We start from the raw sequence: 20042 nt of genomic DNA, 5'->3' as shown, positions 1-20042 counted from the left end.
GCTTTGAGAGGTTGGTCTTGACTAGACTGAACTCCTGCCTCGGTAAGGACCTGGACCCATTGCAATTTGCCTATCATCACAATAGGTCAACGGCAGATACAATCTCAATGGCTCTCCACATGGCTTTAGACCATCTGGACAACACAAACACCTATGTCAGGATGCTGTTCATCGACTATAGCTCGGCATTTAATACCATCATTCCCACAATCCTGATTGAGAAGTTGCAGAACCTGGGCCTCTGTACTTGGGTCCCCGACTTCCTAACCGGAAGACCACAGTTTGTGCGGATTGGTGATAACATATCCTCTTCGCTGACGATCAACACTGGCGCACCTCAGGGGTATACGCTCTGTATACACATGACTGTGTGGCTAGGCATAGCTCAAATACCATCTAAAAATTTGATGATGATACAGCCATTGTTGGTAGAATCTCAGGTGGTGACGAGAGGACATACAGGAGTGAGATATGCCAACTAGTGGAGTGGTGCTGCAGCAACAACCTGGCACTCAACATCAGTAAGACGAAAGAGCTGATTGTGGAGTTCAGGAAGGGCAAGACGAAGGAACACATACCAATCCTAATAGAGGGATCAGAAGTGGAGATAGTGAGCAGCTTCAAGTTCCTGGGTGTCAAGATCTCTGAGGATCTAACCTGGTCCCAACATTTTGATGTAGTCATAAAGAAGGCAAGACAGCAGCTATACCTTATTAGGAACACAAAATAATCTGCAGATGCTGGGGTCAAAGCAACACTCACAACATGCTGGAGGAACTCAGCAGGTCGGGCAGCATCTGTGGAAAAGATCAGTCGACGTTTCGGGCTGGAACCCTTCGTCAGGACTGTAGAGGGAAGGGGCAGAGGCCCTATAAAGAAGGTGGGGGGAGGGTGGGAAGGAGAAGGCTGGTAGGTGCCAGGTGAAAAACCAGTAAGGGGAAAGATAAAGGGGTGGGGGAGGGTAAGCAGGGAGATGATAGGCAGGAAGGGTGAAGAAGGAATAGGGGAAAACACAACGGGTAGTAGAAGGAGGCGGAACCATAAGGGAGGTGATAGGCAGCTGGGGGAAGGGGCAGGGTGGCATAGGGATAGAGGAAGGGAGGGGGAGGGAATTACCGGAAGTTGGAGAATTCTATGTTCATAGGAGTTTGAAGCGATTTGGCATGTCAACAAATATACTCAAAAACTTCTATAGATGTACCGTGGAGAGCAATCTGACAGGCTGCATCACTGTCTGGTATGGAGGGGCTACAGGACCGAAAAAAGCTGCAGAAGGTTGTAAATCTAGTCAGCTCCATCTTGGGCACTAGCCTACGAAGTACACAGGACATCTTTAGGGAGCAGTCTCTCAGAAAGGCAGCGTCCATTATTAAAGACCTCCAGCACCCAGGGCATGCCCTTTTCTCACTGTTACCGTCAGGTAGGAGGTACAGAAGCCTGAAGGTACACACACTCAGCGATTCAGGAACAGATTCTTCCCCTCTGCCATCCAATTCCTGAATGGACTTTGAAGCTTTGGACACTACCTCACTTTTTTTAATATACAGTATTTCTGTTTTTGCACATTTTAATAATCTATTCAATATATAAGACAAGACATAAGACAAAGGAGCAGAAGTCGGCCATTCCGCCCATCGAGTCTGCTCCGCCATTTTATCATGAGCTGATCCATTCTCCCATTTAGTCCCACTCCCCTGCCTTCTCACCATAACCTTTGATGCCCTGGCTACTCAGATACCTATCAATCTCTGCCTTAAATACACCCAATGTAATTGATTTACTTATTTATGTATTATTATGTTTTATTTTTTTTCTCTCTCTGCTAGATTATGTATTGCATTGAACTGCTGCTGCTAAATTAACAAATTTCATGTCACATGCCGGTGATAATAAACCTGATTCTGATTCTCTTGGGTTGAGAAAAGACCCCTTCAGATACCCTCTAAAGCTCTTAACCCTTACCCTAAACCCGTATCTTCTAGCTTCATCCACCTCTAATATCAGCAAGTGTTTTCCTGCAGTCAATCCTATCCATAATCCTCATATTATATATCTTTATCACATCTCCTCTTAATCTCCTCTGCCAGACCCAGCCTGTCCTCATAACTGAAACACTCCATCCCAGGCAACATCGAAAACACTAGAGGCTGGAACCTGCAACAACAAACAACCTGCTGGAGGAACTCAGTGTGTCAACCAGTCCTGATGCAGGCTTTTGACCCTTAATAGTCTGATGAACCTCTGCATTCATTTGCATTCATTCCAGCACCATCACATCCTTCCTGTCATGTGGTGACCAGAACTACACGTAGCATTCTAGCCAAGGCCTGACCATGACTTGTATAGTTAGGGACAAACACTGCTCTTGCATTCAATGCCCTAATTGAATCCCATATTCCTTCTTAACCATGTCATCTCACCTGAACTGCCACCTTCAAGGATCTATGAACTTGCATAAAGTTCAAAGTAAATTTACTACCAAAGTGTATATATGTCACCATATACCAAGGTCCCTAGGACTCTACTGTTCACAAAATATATTCTCACCTCATTAGTACTCCAAAATGCATCACCTTGTACTTATCAGGATTAAGCTCCATCTTTCCATTTCTCAGCCCACCACTAACATATCGGCATCCACCTCTAACCTAAGACTGCCTTCCACATTATCAACAACTCCACCAGTCTCTGTACGTGTTGATTAGTATGTGTGATCACTTCAGTTGAGTATTATACTCTCCCACGGGTTTGTGTGTAACATGGGAAGGTTGATGCAGGGGCAGCCACCACATGGTCGTTGGCAAATCGGGGTCAGAGTCCAGCGGTGTGGAATGCAAGGCAACTTGGGACCCTTCATTGCTGCAGCCTTCCTATGCCTTTACTGCCATTGTGATGAGACATCATCTTTCGCCAATTCCACCAGTGAGGTCCTGGTTGGATCACTCTTATCTGGAACCCTCCCCTCGATCTTACTGCCATGGGTGACCCGAAACTCCAGACAGCATTGCTCTAGGGATCACAGGAACTGAGGAGCCTTTCCACCACGAAAAGATGACGATCCTCAATAAAGAACCTTATTGATTACATCTTGCACATACACATCCACATCATCAACGTTTATAGCAAGCAGTAAGTGCCTCAGCACTGATCTCCTCAGAGCACTGCTAGTCATTTGCCTCTTCACCATCACTCTCAGTCCCCAATTGCCAAACCAAGTTCTCCTGGACGGAACTGACAGGAGCAGCACGGTGGTGGACAGCGACCCAGATTCAATTCCCGCTGCCATCCGTCAGGAGTTTGTACGTCCTCTCCATCAGCATGTGCTCCGGTTTCCTCCCACATTCCAAAGATATACAGGTCAGAGGGCTAATTGGTCACATGGGTGTAAAGGGGCGGCGTGGGCTTGATGGGTCAGAAGACCTGCTACCATGTATCCCTAAATAAAATAAAAGCTTCGCTTTTTATTAACACTGTGACAAAAGCCTGGAGCTCCTTACACAAAAGGTTTGTGAGACCAACATCACCCAATGGACCACAGGTATTGAAGAGAATGGCCCATCACCGCTCTCAAGGACCATGAGAGGAAGGCAGCAAAATAACAGAATCTAAAGGCAAAATATTAACCAAGAGGATAATGTCCCAATTAAAGGAAGAAACAAAAGTACCACACCCTAACGTGAAGTTTACTTGCTAAAGTGAAATCTCTTCTTATCACTCAAGATAGTACGTGTTTGTGAATTTAAGAGCAGGGAGGTTACACTGCAACTATACAGGGTACTGGTGAGGCCGCACCTGGAGTATTGCATGCGGTTCTGGTCTCCTTAGTTGAGGAAGGATATACTGGCTTTGGAGGTGGTGCAGAGGAGGTTCACCAGGTTGATTCCAGAGATGAGGAGATTAGACTGTGAGGAGAGATTGTACTTGCTGGAATTCAGAAGAATAAGAGGACATCTTATAGAAACTTAAACTTATTAAATGGATAGGTGAGACTAGAATTACGAGATATAGACTTGAGATTCAGGGAAGTAGATTTGGGACAGAAATAAGGAAGAAATCACGGTGACAGGCTTCGGCTCAAATCAGGCTTCAGCTCGGAAGAGGCATTGGCTCTGTGTAAAGCGTCTGTTAAGGTTTCCTTTTTGTGTTTTTTTTCCCTCTCTCTTACTGTACCATTTAAATGGCTGCGGTGTGCTCCCTCATGCCAGATGTTGGAGAACTGGGAGACCCAGAGTCTCCCAGGGAACTACATCTATGTGAAGTGCATCCGTCTGCAGCTCCTTGAGGGCTGTGTTGGGGATCTGGAGCAGCAGCTGGATGACCTTCGGCTTGTACGGGAGAGCAAGGATATAATTGATCAAAGTTACAGGGAAGCAGTCACCCTGAACTTGCAGGAGACGAGTCGCTGGGTGACTGTCAGGAGAAATGGAAATAGGCAGTTAGAGCAGAGCACCCCTGTGGCCATTCCTCTCAAAAACAAGTACACCGCTTTGGATACTTTTGAGGGGGATGACTCCCGGGAGAATTCCACGGTGACCGAGTTATAGGCACTGAGCATGGGTCCGTGCTGCAGAAGAGAAAGAGAGAGAAGAAGGGAGCGGTAGTGATAGGGGACTCAATAGTGAGAGGAACAGACAGGAGATTCTGTGGATGGGAACGGGACACCCGGCTGGTATGTTGCCTCCCAGGTGAAAGGGATATCTCAGATTATGACATATTGGTACCAATGACATAGGAAGGAAAAGCGATGAGGTCCTGAAAGGACAATTTAGAGAGCTAGGTAGAAAGCTGAGAAGCAGGACCTCCCGGGTGGTGATCTGTGGATTGCTGCCTGTGCCACGCACCAGCAAGGGTAGAAACAGGATGATTTGACAGATAAATGCGTGGCTGAGAAGCTGGTGCAGGGGGCAGGGCTTCAGATTCTCGGATCCTTGGGATCTCTTCTGGGGGAGGTACGACCTGTTCAAAAGTGACGGGTTGCACCTGAACCCGAGGGAGACCAATATTCTCGTGGGCAGGTTTATTAGAGCTGTTGGGGAGGGTTGAAACTAACTTGGCAGGAGGTTGGGAACCGGAGTGATGGGACTCAGGAAAGGACGGATGATAAAAATGTAAAGATAGCGTGCAGTCAGATTGTCAGGAAGGGCAGGCAGGTGATGGGACTTAGTTGCAGCCAACAGGTGGAGTATCAAATCATTAGGAATGCAGAATCAGGAAGGATAGCAAATACAGTACTCAAGGTGTTGTATCTAAATGCACGTAGTATAAGACATAAGGTGGATAATCTTGTTGCAATGTTACAGAATGCCAGGTATGACGTTGTGGCCATCACTGGATCGTGGCTGAAGGATGGTTGTAGTTGGGAGCTGAATGTCCAAGGTTACACATTATATTGGAGGGATAGGAAGGTAGGCAGAGGGAGTGGTGTGGCACTACTGGTAAAGAATGGCATCAAATCTCTCTTTCCCTTCTGCTCCACGGACCCATGCTCAGTGCCTGTAACCTGGTCGCCGTGGCATTCTCCCCAGGAAGTTATCCTCCACAAAAGTATCCAAAGCGGTATACTTGTTTTTGAGGGGAAAGATGTGACATAGGATCAGAAGATGTTGAATCCTTGTGGGTTGAGTTAATAAACTGCAAGGGTAAAAGGACGTTGATGGCAGATATATACAAGCCTCCCAATAGCGGCTGGGAGGTGGACTACAGGTTACAACAGGAAATAGAAAAGGCGAGTCAAAAGGGCAATGTTATGTTAGTCACAGGAAATTTCAACATGCAGGTCGACTGGGAAAATCAGGTTGGCAATGGATCTCAAAAGAGTGAGTTTGTTGAATGCCTAAGAGATGGTTTTTTAGAGCAGTTTGTCATTGAGCCTACTAAGGGATCAGCTGTACTAGATTGGGTGTTATGTAATGCAATTAGGGAGCTTAAGGTAAAAGACACCTTCGAAACCAGTGATCACAATATGATTGTTTCAACTTGAAATTTGATAGGAAGAAAGGAAAGTCTAATGTAGAAGTATTTCAGTGGAGTAAGTGATATGAGAGAGGAGTTGGCCAAAGTAAATTGCAAGGAGCTGCTGGCAGGGATGTCAGCAGAGCAGCAACAAGGGAAGTCAAAGCTATTGTAAAAGCAAAAGAAAGGGCATACAACAAAGCAAAAATTAGTGGGAAGACAGAGGATTGGGAAGTTTTTAAAAACCTACAGACAACAACTAAAATAGAAGGGAAATATGAAATATGAAAGCAAGCTAGCAAATAATATCGAAGTGGATAGTACAAGTTTTTTCAAGTATGATAAAAATAAAAGAAAAATGAGAGTGGATATAGGACCGCTAGGAAATGAGGCAGGAGAAATAATAACAGGGGACAAGGAGATGGCTGATGAACTAAATGAGAATTTTGTGTCAGTCTTCACTGCAATAGACAAGAGCAGTATGCCTGATGTTTTAGTGTGTGAAGGAAGAGAAGTGGGTGCAATTACTGTTACAAGAGAGAAGGTGCTCAAAAAGCTGAAAGACCTAAAGGTACATAAGTCACCCGGACCAGAGGAACTGCACCCTAGGGTTCTGAAAGAGGTAGTGTTACAGATTGTGGCGGCATTAGAAATGATCTTTCAAAAATCGTTGGACTCTGGCATGGTGCCGGAGGGCTGGAAAATTGCAAATGTTATTCCTCTCTTTAAGAAAGGAGGAAGGCAGCAGAAAGGCCTTTGACAAGTTGCCACACATGATGCTGCTTACCAAGTTAAGAGCTAATGGTATGAAGGTACCAACATGGTTAGAGAAATGGCTGATTGGTAGGAGCAGCAAATGGGAATAAAAGGATCCTTTTCTGGTTGGCTGCTAGTGACTAGTAGCGTTCTGCAGGGGTCGATGTTGGGACCACTTCTTTTTATGCTGTATACTTGGGCAGGTAGTGTTGAGGAAACAGGTAGGATGCAGAAGGACTTAGACAGATCAGGAGAAGGGGCAAGAAAGTGGTAAATGAAATACAATGTTGGAAAATGCATGGTCATGCACTTTGATAGTAGAAATAAATGTACAGACTATTTTCTAACCAGGGAGAAAATCCAGGAATATGAGATGCAGAGGGACTTGATAATCCTTGTGCAGAGCATCCTGAAGGTTAACTTGCAGGTTGAGTCGGTGGTGAAGAAGGCAAATGCCATGTTAGCATTCATTTCAAGAGGTCTAGAATACAAGAGCAAGGATGTGATGCTGAGGCTTTATAAGGCACTGGTGAGGGCGCACCCTGAGTATTGTGAACAGTTTTGGGCCCCTCATCTTAGAAAAGATGTGCTGGCATTGGAGAGGGTCCAGAGGAGGTTCACAAGGATGATTGCAGGAATGGAAGGGTTATCATACGAGGAACGTTTGATGGCTCTGGGTCTGTACTTGCTGGAATTCAGAAGGATGAGGGCGGATCTCATTGAAACCTTTCGAATGTTGAAAGGCCTAGACAGAGTAGATGTGGAAAGGATGCTTTCCATGGTGGGAGAGTCTAGGACAAGAAGGTATAGCTCAGGATAGAGGGACACCCTTTCAAAACAGAGATGTGGAGAAATTTCATTAGCCAAAGGGTGGTGAATTTGTGGAATTTGTTGCCACCAGCAGCTGTGGAAGCCAGGATGTTGGATGTATTTAAGGCAGAGGTTGATAGGTTCTTGACTGGACATGGCATCAAAGGTTATGGGGAGAAGGCAGGGAACTGGAGTTGAGGAGGAGATAGAAATAAAAGGATCAGCCATGATTAAATGATGGAGCAGACTCGATGGGCCAGATGGCCTAATTCTGCTCCTATGGTTTATGATCTAACTGCTTTTCCCAGAGAGTGGTGAATCTGTGGAATTCTCTGCCCAGTGAAGCAGTGGAGGCTACCTCAGTAAATATATTTAAGACAAGGTTGGATAGATTTTTACATAGTAGGGGAATTAAGGGTTATGGGGGAAAGGCAGGTAGATGGAGATGAGTCCATGGCCAGATCAGCCATGACCTTATTGAATGGTGGAGAAGGCTTGACAGGCCAGATGGCCTACTCCTGCTTCTATTTCTTATGTTCTTATTCATTGAAAGTTGTCTGGTTACTGGTCAAGAATAATTATGTAGTAAATTATATTTTAAAATAATAAGCTTTGAATTTAATCCAGTAAATGGCACCCAAAAGGTTCTTGTCACTTCAAGTTAGTCAGTTTTGCCCTTTGTAGCGCAAGCCTTCTTTCCGCTCACACAGCCAAGGGATGTTACTGCATTTCATACAACCCATGCCCTCAGAACAATCTTATCTACTACAGTCAATTGCCTCAGAGCTGCCTTGTAATTCTTCACCAAAGGATTCAACCGCATAATGGACAAGGAAATAGGAATGTGAGAAACAGGTGCCATGGGATCACCCAGATTTCTGTCATCCACAGCAAGCACCCACATCCACATTGTAACTGAATGGAAATGATAACTCTAACGTTTGTTCTTTTGAAGAGTAAAAACCAAGATTTAAGAAGGTTCTTTATTTCCCTACTGCCCAGACATTCGAACGATGACCAAGTTCACCTTGTGATAGCTTACAACTTCTGAATTACACTGCACTTATCTTAACAGTCAACTTAATCTGCTTGTAAAAGTTTACCCGCTTTGTTAATACCAAAAGAACAAATGATTGCAAATTTTAAATGCAAAATATCAGAAATGCACAGCATTATTTTTCAGCATCAAAGCAAATAATTGAATAACAATCAGTTGTGACTCACAGGACATAGGAACAGAATTAGGCCATTCGGCCCAATGAATCTGCTCTGCCATTCTATCATGGCTGATATATTATCCCTCTCAACCGCATTCTCCTGCCTTCTCTCCGTAACCGTCAATACCCTTACTAATCAAGAAACTGGCAATCTCTGCCTTAAAAATATTAAGTGACAGCCTCTACAGCCGTCTGTGGTAATGAACTCCTCAGATTCGCCACACTCTGGCTAAAGACATTCCTCCTCCTCTCTGTTCTCAAGGGACGTCCTTTAGATTTTGAAAATTTTCCCTCCCCCTCCTCTCTTCTTCTATTCCCCACTTTGGCCTCTTACCCCTTCTCACTTGCCTAACACCTCCAACTAGAGTCCCTCCAACTTCCCTACCTATGGTCTACTGTCCTGTCTTCACCTATCACCTTCTGGCTATCCTCCTTTCCTTCCCCACCTTTTTATTCTGCTGTCCTTCCCTTCCTCTGCAGTCCTAAAAAAGGGTCTTGGCCAGAAACCATTAACTACTAGTTTATTTCCATAGATGCTGCCTGACCTACTGAGTTCCTCCAGAATTTTGTGTGTGTTGCTTTGGATTTTCAGCATCCGCAGAATTTCTTGTGTTTATGTAGCAGGAAGTTTTAGTTTGATTTTAGAGTAGGTTAAAAAGTCGGCACAACATCATGGGTTGATAGGCTTGTACTGTGCTACTGTGTTCGAAGGTATCCAGAATTGTATTAAAAATATAGCACACATATTATTATCACTATTATGTGCCGTGTCATATGACGCAGGTGATCGTGGTCTTCCATGTATCTTCGACCATGATTGTTCTTAGCAATTTTTTCGACAGAAGTGGTTTGCCATTGCCTTCTTCTGGCCCATGTCTTTTCAAGACGGGTGTACCCAACCATTATATACTGTAATTCTTCAGAGATTGTCTGCCTGGCATCAGTGGTCACATAACCAGGACTTGTGATCTGCACCAGCTGCTCATACGACCATCCACCACCTGCTCCCATGGCTTCACGTCACCCTGATCAGCGGGTGGGGGGGGGGGGGTGCACTAAGAATGTGCTAACCTTGCCCAAGGGTGACATGTAGGATAGCGGAAGGAAGGAATATTTTACACCTCCTTTGGTGGAGACCTGTCTCCACACAATGACAGGAAACCAGAAAAAGGTGATTAAGGAGATGGTCAGTCATGGAGAAAAACAACTATTAACAGAAGTGTTTTGCTTAAAATCCTGAAGACTTGTAATGGACTTATTATAGATTCAAAAGTGATAGTGGCTCTCTTGCAGGCAGAACACTTACACTGTTTACATCTTCAGGCGAAAGTAGTGGACTGAATACTCCAGGTTGTCTACAACACTGTGACATTACTGCAGAGCAGGGACAGCATATGACTCGCCTGTTTAATCAGGATCACAGTATGGACACCCATACAGATGAAGGAAAAAAAGTGCATCCCACATTTTAAAAAAAATGCCAGCTATTTTCTGAAAAGTTGAGAAAAAGACTTGTAACTGAAAAAGTCTGTCTAAAATTGACAGAATTATTTTATTCCTTTTAAATGGGTGAGACTACTTCTTCTATATTCCATTAAAAGATTTAAGGGAACAGGCATCTTAGCTTCCAAAGAGGGTTGTCACAGTAAGATTAATCACCAACTGGCTGGCTAGCAACAATGAAAATTTTAAGTCATCACTAATAGCAAAACACCTTAAAGAAAATAAGAAATGAGTTAGAATTATTCATAAGTAACACCTCAACAAGTGCAAATGAAGTACATTACCCATGCTAATGTATGGTAATTAACTTGCCCAAAACAGCTTTGATGCCTTGACTGCATTTATGGCATGGCAATAAGTCAGTGCGTAAATGACCAATGATCAGGATATCTTTCCCAGGGGCTTAATTTCTTCTGGTAAAATACATTGATTAATGCACTTGTGTTAAATTTGTTTGTGTTCTTTTAACAAAGTCATTAAGCCAATTAAAGTAAACAGGGCAGCTTAAATGTTGCATTAAAGGAACAAAGTGATTTTATGTAAATGATTTTAACTATTGCATTGCTAGAGAAAATTAAACCCTAGAGTGTTTACTTAGAGAAATACATTTCTTAATTAATTAACTTGCATGCATTAATTAGGCATAATTGGTGTACTTCACTAATATGTTGTCTGCTGTGCAATAGATTTACCCTTAAGCCTCAGAAGGAAAAATGCACAGTAAATGACTTTTAAAAGCAAAGCAACTGGAGTGCTGTAAAAGGAAGTGGAACCTTACAGCTCAGTTTCCAGTGTGCAGTGCTCTCCGCAGTAAGGAATCAGCTATGCTGGATATAGGATCAAGTTTTTAAATTTTTAATTTATTGAGATATTACAACGCAGAACAGACCCTTCCAATCCTACGAGCTGTGCCAACCAGCAATCCCCCAATCTAGTCGTAGCCTAACCACTTACAATGACCAATTAATCTACCAATCTTTGGACCATGAGGAAAACATACAAACTCCTTACATGCAGTGGCGGGGACTGAACCCAGGTCCCACAGTTGTGCTAACCGCTACACTACCATGCCGATGCAACAAGGAAACACATTAGCCAGAGGTGGTGAATCTCTGGAATTGCCACAGATAGCTAAGGGTATATTTAAAGCAGAGGTTGATAGGTTCTTGCTTATTAAGGGTGTCAAAGGTTACGGAGAGAATGCAGGAGAATGGGATTCAGGGGGATTATAAATCAGCCATGATGGAATGGTGGAACAGACTCGACTGACCAAATGTCCATTCTGCTCCTACTTCTGTCTTATGGTTTAAAGGGGGTAAAAGTTTAAAGTTCTTTGCCAGCAACAACGGTTTTAAATTTAATTTTATATGTTTATTTTAAATTTTTAATTTTAATTTAAAATCTGAGAAGGATTGACTTTTTAAAAAACCAAAGCCATATTAAGGAGGGGGGAAAAAAAAGCAGATACATGGATTTAACCCAGAGATCAGGCTCACTGATCTTAGTGAGTGGCAGACCAGGCCCAAGAGGTTAATTGGCTTACTACTACTCTCATTCTCCAATTCCTAACCTATTCCTAAGTGAAAAAGCGGCAATATGTGAAAACAGATTGTACACCAACTGTCTCTGAGACAGAAGCCCAGGAACCGCAGGATCTAAATAGATGGGCAAAATTAAAAGGGAGCCTCATTACACAAGTGGATAAACTAGTTTAGAGATCAGTACTGGGATTTGTGCCCTTTCTGAGTGACAGGAAGTAAGAATGTGGGCAGGATGGGAAGACACCATTTCATGTAGACGAATGCAGCACTCAGACACTGAGAAAGGATTACAAACCGCAGCGGCAAAAAGTAAATTTCACAGGGCACCCACAGGATGGATGCTGGTGTTCAGCACAAAACTGTAGAAAAGAATTCAAACAGGAAGTGTTTGCATGTCAATGAAAATAAACAAAAATATTCAATGTGAGTGGTTAGGATAGTCCACTGATTGGACATTCTGCTCACTAACGGTAAGAATACTGAGTAGTTTATCACTCTTGTTTCAGTCTCCTGTACTTAATAAAGAGTGGAACCCGGTGCGGTCTTCTGCTGCTGTAGCCCATCCACTTCAAGGTTCGACCTGTTGCGTATTCAGAGATGCTCTTCTGCACACCACTGTTGTAACGTGTGGCTATTTGAGTTAATGTTGCCTTCTTGTCAGCTTGAACCAGTGTGGTCTTTCTCCTCTGACCTCTCTCACCAGCAAGGCACTTTTGGCCAAAAGAACTGCACAATTTTTTTTTTTTTGCACCATTCTCTGTAAACTCTTGAAAGTTGTGTATAAAAATCCCAAGAGTTCAGCAGTTTCTGAGGTACTCAACCCACCCCAACTTGCACCAACAATCATTCCATGGTCAAAGTCACTTTGGTCACATTCCTTCCCTGTTCTGATGTTTGGTCTGAACTTCTTGACCATGTCTGCCTGCTTCTATGCATTGAGTTGCTGCCACATGATTGGCTGATTGGGTATTTGAATTGATGAGCAGGTGTACCTAATAAAGTGGCCACTGAGTGCAGTTTATTTGAAATATTTTCTAATTTACACAGCACTCTTCACGCATAGCTTGATATTAGACAAGTCTATTAGAGCAGCAGACAGTGGATAGTTCAGCTCACATAAGGTCATCAGCCGATTAACAACCATCCCTGCTTATAGCACGGGCTGTCAGACAATGCATGAACAATCTCGGGGGTTGGGGGAGTGGGGAACAATCAGTCAGTATCCAACATCCTGCTGAAAAATAGAGATGTGGAGCTACTGTGCAGACAGTGGAACACCCTACCAGGCCAGGAAGAGGCTAGCATCTTTAACCTTCGGTCTCTACTCGGGAGTTGTAGCACAGTGTGACCATATTCAATGCCAAGAGGAAGGTATTGGAATGAAATCATTAAAGTTAACAAAATAAACCCTACAGAGGATCTTGTCCTCTCTCTCTCCCTCTCCCCCTCCCTCATTCCCTCTCTCACACACAAATGCTCACCTTGTCTGCTTCACATATGGGTTTGACTGCCAGCTTTGACGAGGCTGCCATTTTCACCGAATTTGCGAAGGACCGTCCCATTGGTGCTTCCAAACCTGTAACACAAGTAAAATGTAAAGAAGTGCAGAAAGCATAATGGTTTCTAGTTTTCTGCAGTATGAAATCAAAAGCTACAAATGCTGGAAATGTTTAGCAAGTCTTGAAAGGGAAAGGTGAACATTTCTTTTGGCGCTGCACCGTAACACATGGGATGGAATCAGTCTTTGTCATCCACGTAATAGAGATGCTGCCTAGTATTGTGGGCATGCTATGATGGCACCAGAATGAGTGACGACACTTGGGGCTGCCCACAGCATTGGCTGTTAACACAAATGATGCATTTCACTGTAAGAGGCGGGAGGAGAAGATGGAGGCGGGAGGAGAAGATGGAGGCGGGAGGAGAAGATGGAAGCGCGACACAGCGCATGTAGCCTCTCCGGTGAAATTATATTGTATTTGTAAGTAGGATGCTGTGCACAATTCTAATTTGATGGAGACAGATGTGAGAAGCAGAGGAACATCTGGAGAAATTTCTGAAATACCCGGTTCACTGCCGCTGCTACTGTGCAATCGAGAATCTCCGGAGGGAAGGCCCCAAAATCCCCGGCTTTGCCTGCTGCTGGCGACCAAGGCTGAGGTCGAAGCGTTCGGCAGAGGTGGTGCTCAGTACTCGGTGTCGGAGGGCTGATCAGTTTTCGGACGACTCAGAGTCGGACTGTGGTCGGGAATGGCAGGGAGAGTTTTCTTCCTTCTCCCGTCTGTGTGAGATGTGGGACTTTCGAGAGACTTTGAACTTTTTTACTGTGCCATGGACTGTTCTTCATCAAGTTATGGTATTGTTGCACTGCTGTAACTATATGTTATAATTATGTGGTTTTTGTTAGTTTTTCAGTCTTGGTCTGTCCTGTGTTTCTGTGATACCACACCGGAGGAATATTGTATCATTTCTTAATGCATGCATTACTAAATGACAATAAAAGAGGACTGCATGTCCTCATAATTTAATCTTTCAATGTAAATGTGATAACTAAAATAAATCTGAATCTGAATCCAGGCATTCAAATAGTCAGAGTCTATGAATAACCAAATAGTTTTGTCCTGGACAGCAATTTATGCCAAAATTCACCCAAATAACCCTATTATAGTGGCCTGATGCTTACTGCTCAAAGTAGCACCACATTGTACTGACAAAAAAGGCTTACAGCCTATCCTGATCCCAGTCTGGCTGTACTGTGGGCTATCTGTAAAATTTACTGACACACACACCTACAGTACTGTGTAAATGTCTTAGATATTGATAGATTTATATAGCTAGAGTGCCGAAGACTGGAGCAGAGAGCAAGTTTGTACATCTGACAGGAGCAGAGGATGTTGGGACTGGCAAGGGTGGAGCACTATGAGAGGAGTGTGGGACGGGTGGCAGGGAAGGAGTGCCAGGGACAGCGGGGTGTCGTGGGTGCAGACACACCCAGCCCTAAGACACCAGGAAAAGTCATTTGATTCTATACAATTCTCTAACGATCATTACAGAAGGTCTCTGGTGCTTCCTGCTCCCTCCCCTCTCCCTTCCCCTTTTCCCAACGGTGATTCTTCTCTCCCTGCCCCATATATGTGTGTGTGTATGCGTGTGCTTAAGATTTTTTAAGGTTGTTATATCTGGGAGAGGTAATGAGAATAAGCTCCCACCACCTATTAAATGCTCCCAATGGGGCGCGCCTTAAATAGCCTCTGGCAACCAAGTCCAGCTCCTGCAAATGAATGAATTCATGAATCGATTGACAAACATCACCAGGGAAGTTTCGAGAATGCAGATAGAGAATGCTAAAAAAAGAGCAGTTGATTGTTTAACATAATGTAAAAACCAGAAGGAAGAGTCGACCATTTAGCCCCTTGTTTTTGCTTCACCATTCAATAACTTCATCGCTGATCTATCACATCAGCCCCTGCACTAACTCGATCTCACTCGATTCCCTTTAACATGCAAACATCTACTCATGTTTCCACGGGAAATCCAACCAGACCTGGCACAAAGGAGTGGATAGAAATATTAATAGGATCAGATGAAGTAGGATAGAAGGAGGCTTGTGTAAAGTATCCATCCATGTTATCTCACACCGTTTGGGTCATATGATATTAACAGCATTAAATAATTATATTAGATTGAACATTAATGGCCAATGATATTTTAAAAAATGAAAAATCATTCTTAAACACAAGAAAGCCTGCAGATGTTAGAAATCCAAAGCAACACACACACAAACAAATTGGCATGCATGACATTGTAGGCATCATGGCTGAAAGAAGATTATAGCTGGGAGCTTAATGTCCAAAAATACACATTCTATTGAAAGGACAGGTAGGTAATCAGGAGATGGCGTGGCTCTGTTGGTAGAAAATGAAATCAAATCATTAGTAAGAGGTGACATTGGGTCAGAAGGTGTTGAATCATTGTTAGTAGAGCTAAGGAACTATAACAGAAAGGAGTTATATACAGACTCCACACCCCCCCCCCAAAGATGTGGTCTACAAATTACAATGGGAGATAGAAAAGGCATGCCAAAAGGGTAATGTTACAATAGTCATGGGGGATTTCAATATGCAGGTAGATTGGGAAAATTAGGTTGGTGCTGGATTCCAAGAGTGGGAATTTCTAGAATGCCTACAAGATGGCTTTTTAAGAGTAGCTTGTGTTTGAGCCCACTAGGGGGATCAGCTATTCTGGATTGGATGTTGTGCAATGAACCAGAATTGATTAGAGCACTTAAGGTAAAGGAACCTATAGATTAAGTGATCATAGTATACTAGAATTCACCCTGCAAAGGAGAAGAAGAAGCTAAAATCAGATGTATCAGTATTACAGTTGAGTAAAGGGAACTACAGAGGCATCAGAGAGGAGCTAACCAAAATTAATTGGAAAAGAACACTGGCAGGGATAATGGAAGAGCAGCAATGGCTGGAGTTCCTGGGAGCAATTCGGAAGGCACAGGATATATACATCCCAAAGAGGAAGAGGTATTCTGAAGGTAAGATGACACAACAGCAGCTAACAAGAGAAGTCAAAGCCAACATAAAAGCCCAAGAGAGAGCATATAATAGAGCAAAAATTAGTGGGAAGTGTGGCGCGTGGCCAAGTGGTTAAGGCGTTGGAGTAGCGATCTGCCGGTCGTGAGTTCAAACCCCAACCGAGGCAGCATGAGCAAGGCACTTAGCCACACACTGCTCCAGTCCACCCAGCTGAAAATGGGTACCGGCAAAATTGCTGGGGGTTAACCTCGCGATAGACTGGTGTCCTATTGGGGGGTGGGGGGTGGGGGGTGGGGGGTGGGGGGGGGGAGGGAGTCTCATACTCTCAGTCGCTTCACGCCACAGAAACCGGCATAAGCACCGTCCTGATGAACCTATAAGGCTCGGAACAGACTTTAACTTTAACTAGTGGGAAGTTAGAGGATTGGGAAGCTTTTAAAAACCAACAGAGAGCAACTTAAAAAGTCACTCAGAAGGAAAAGATGGAATACGAAGGTAGGCTAGCCAATAATATTAAAGAGGTTACCAAAAGTTTCTTCAGATACATAAAGAGTAAAAGTGAGAAGTGGATATTGGACCACTGAAAAATGATGGTGGAAAGGTAGTAATGGGGGACAAGGAAAAGCTGGACAAATTGAATAAGTATTTTGCATCAGTCTTCACTGCGGAAGACACTAGCACTATGGTGGAAGTTAGAGAGTGTCAGGGAGCATAAGTGTGTGAAGTTGCCATTACTATGTAGATAGTGCTTGGGAAAAAAAGGTCTGAAGGTAGGTAAGTCACTTGGACCAGATGGACTATACCCCAGGGTTCTGAAAGAGGTGGCTGAATAGATTGTGGAGGTATTAACAATGATCTTTTAAAAATCAATTGATTCAGGCATGGTTCCGAAGGAATGGAAAATTGCAAATGTCACTTCACTCTTCAAGAAAAGAAAACAGAAGAAAGGAAATTATAGGCCAATTAGTGGTTAAGAAGACGTTGGAGCCAATTGTTAAGGATGTGGTTTCGGGGTACTTGGAGGCACATGATGTAATAGGCCATAGGCAGCATGGTTTCCCCAAGGGAAAATCTTGCCTGACAAACCTATTGGAATTCTTCGAGGAAATAACAGAGAAGATAGACATTGAAGAATCGGTGGATGTTGCGTACCTTGATTTTCTGAAGGTATTTGACAAGGCGCCACATGTGAGGCTGTTTAACAAGTTAAGAGCCACGGTATTAAAGGAGACATACTAACATGGATAAAGCAGTAACTGATTGGCAGGAGGCAAATAGTAGGAATAAAGGGAGCCTTTTCTGGTTGGCTGCCAGTGACTAGGGGTGTTCTATGGCAGTGGTCCCCAACCACCGGGCCGCAAAGCATGTGCTACCGGGCCGCAAGGAAACGATATGATTTGGCGAGAGGGAACGATATGAGTCAGCTGCACCTTTCCTCATTCCCTGTCACGCACTGCTGAACTTGAAATAACCTACCAAATCATACCAAATAACACATAAAACCTAAAATAACACTAACATATAGTAAAAGCAGGAATGATGTGATAAATACACAGCCTATATAAAGTAGAAATAATGTATGTACAGTGTAGTTTCACTGAACAGAATCGGAAAGATTAAGCCAAAACCGATTTGTAGAAAAAAAATCGGCACGTACACACATGCACACGTCACGTATGTGCATACAGGTGCCCGCGCGAGGCTTCATGGTCATGGTAGTCTTTCTTGGGGTAAACACAAGTGTCCCGTATTTGACTGCTACTTTTGTCCCTTATTTGGGAGTGAGAAAGTTGGCAACCTTACTTGAACACCTCCCCCCCCAACCCCCCCGGTCGGCCGGTCCGCAAGAATATTGTCAATATTAAACCGGTCCGCAGTGCAAGAAAGGTTGGGGACCTCTGTTCTATGGGGGTCTATACTGGGACCACTTCTTTTAACATTTAATGGATGATGGATTTAATAGCTTTGTGGCAAAGTTTGCTGTCAGATAGTTGGAGGGGAAGATAGTTTTGAGAACGTAGAGAGGCTGCAGAAGGACTTAGATTAAGAGAGTGGGCAAAAAAGTGGCAGATGGAATACTATGTCAGGAAGAGTATGATCATGCACTTTGGTAGAAGCAATAAAAGTGTATTTTCTCAATGGAAAGAAAATTCAAAAATCTGAGCTGCAAAGGGACTTGGGAGTCCTAGTAAAGGATTCCCTAAAGGTTAATTTGCAGCTCAAGTCTGTGGTGAGGAAGGCAAATGTGATGTTAACATTCATTTCAAGAGTACTAGAATATAAAAGCAAGGATGTGATGTTAAGGCTTTATAAAGCACTGGTGAGGCCTCACTTGGAGTACCGTGAGTGGTTTTGGGCCCTTTATCTGAGAAAGGATGCATTGACATTGGAGAGGGTTCAAAGGAGAAACATAAAAATGTTTCTGGGATTGAAAATCTTGTCATATGAAGACAGTTTAATAGCTCTGGATCTGCACTCACTGAAATTCAGAAGATTAAGGGGTGGCCTCATTGAAACCTTTCGAATGTTGAAAGGCCTCGACAGAGTGGATGTGGAGAGGATGTTTCCTATGCTGGGGTAAGTCTAAGACCAGAGGGCGCAGTCTCAGAATAGAGGGGTGTCCTTTTAGAACAGAGATGAGGGGAAATTTCTTCAGCCAGAGTGTGGAATTCTTTGCCACAGGTGGCTGTGAAGTCCAAGTCAATGGGTATATTTAAGGCACAAGCTAATAGATTCTTGAGTGGTCAGGGGTAAGGGGAGGAGGCAGGAGATTGGGGTTGAGAGGAAAAATGGATCAGCCATGAGGAACCCTGTAGGGTGCCTATAAAAAGTATTCACCATCCTTGGAAGTTTTCATGTCTCATTGTTTTACAAATTTGAATCACATTGGATTTAATTTGGTTTTGCCACTGATTAACAGAACAGACTCTTTTGTATCAAAGTGAAAGCAAATTTCTACAAATTAGTCTAAATTTACAACAAATATTAAACACAAAATCATTGATTGCATAATTACTCACCCCCTTCAAATCAGTATTTAGTAGATGCACCTTTGACAGCAATTACAGCCTTGAGTCTGTGTGGATAGGTTTCTATCAGCTTTGCACATCTGGACACTGCAATTTTTCCCCATTCTCCTTTACAAAACTGCTCAAGCTCAAAGTTGCATGGGGATTGTGAGTGAACAGCCCTTTTCAAATACAGCCACAAATTCTCAATTGGATTGAGGTCTGGACTCTGACTTGGCCACTCCAAGACATTAACCTTGTTGTTTTTAAGCCATTCCTGTGTAGCTTTACTTTATGCTTGGGGTCATTGTCCTGCGGGAAAAGATATCTTCTCCCAAGACACAGTTCTTACTTCAGTGGTTGGTAAGCTGATGGAAAAGATCCTGAAAGGCAGAAAAGTTGGAGAGGTATAATATGGTTAGGAATAGTCAGCATGGCTTTGTCAGAGGCAGGTCGTGCTTTACGAGCCTGATTGACTTTTTTGAGGATTTGACTAAACACATTGATGAAGGTAAAGCAGTAGATGTACTGTATATGGATTTCAGCAAGGCAATTCATAAGGTACCCCATGCAAGGCTTATTGAGGAAGTAAGGAGGCATGGGATCCAAGGGGACCTTGCTTGTGGATCCAGAATTGGCTTGCCCACAGAAGACAAAGAGTGGTTGTAGATGGGTCATATTCTGCATGGAGGTCGGTGACCAGTGCTGTGC

The 20042-nt window shown here is 43.5% G+C and overlaps 1 protein-coding gene across 20 annotated transcripts in view; it reads right to left on the bottom strand.

Moving 5' to 3' along the window:
• xylb (xylulokinase homolog (H. influenzae)) overlaps positions 1-20042 on the bottom strand; it is a 382042-nt gene that overhangs the window by 95422 nt on the left and 266578 nt on the right. For all 20 annotated transcript variants that reach the window (XM_072254101.1, XM_072254105.1, XM_072254112.1 and 17 more), the window contains one exon: positions 13261-13355. In XM_072254101.1, coding sequence (XP_072110202.1) covers positions 13261-13355 — 95 coding nt within the window. The remainder of the gene's footprint in view (positions 1-13260; positions 13356-20042) is intronic.

This window comes from Mobula birostris, chromosome 3 (genome assembly GCF_030028105.1).
Source record: "Mobula birostris isolate sMobBir1 chromosome 3, sMobBir1.hap1, whole genome shotgun sequence".
Taxonomy (NCBI): Eukaryota; Metazoa; Chordata; class Chondrichthyes; order Myliobatiformes; family Myliobatidae; genus Mobula; species Mobula birostris.
The sequence above is the reverse complement of the archived record's forward strand: the minus strand, read 5'-3'. Positions and strand labels throughout refer to the sequence as shown.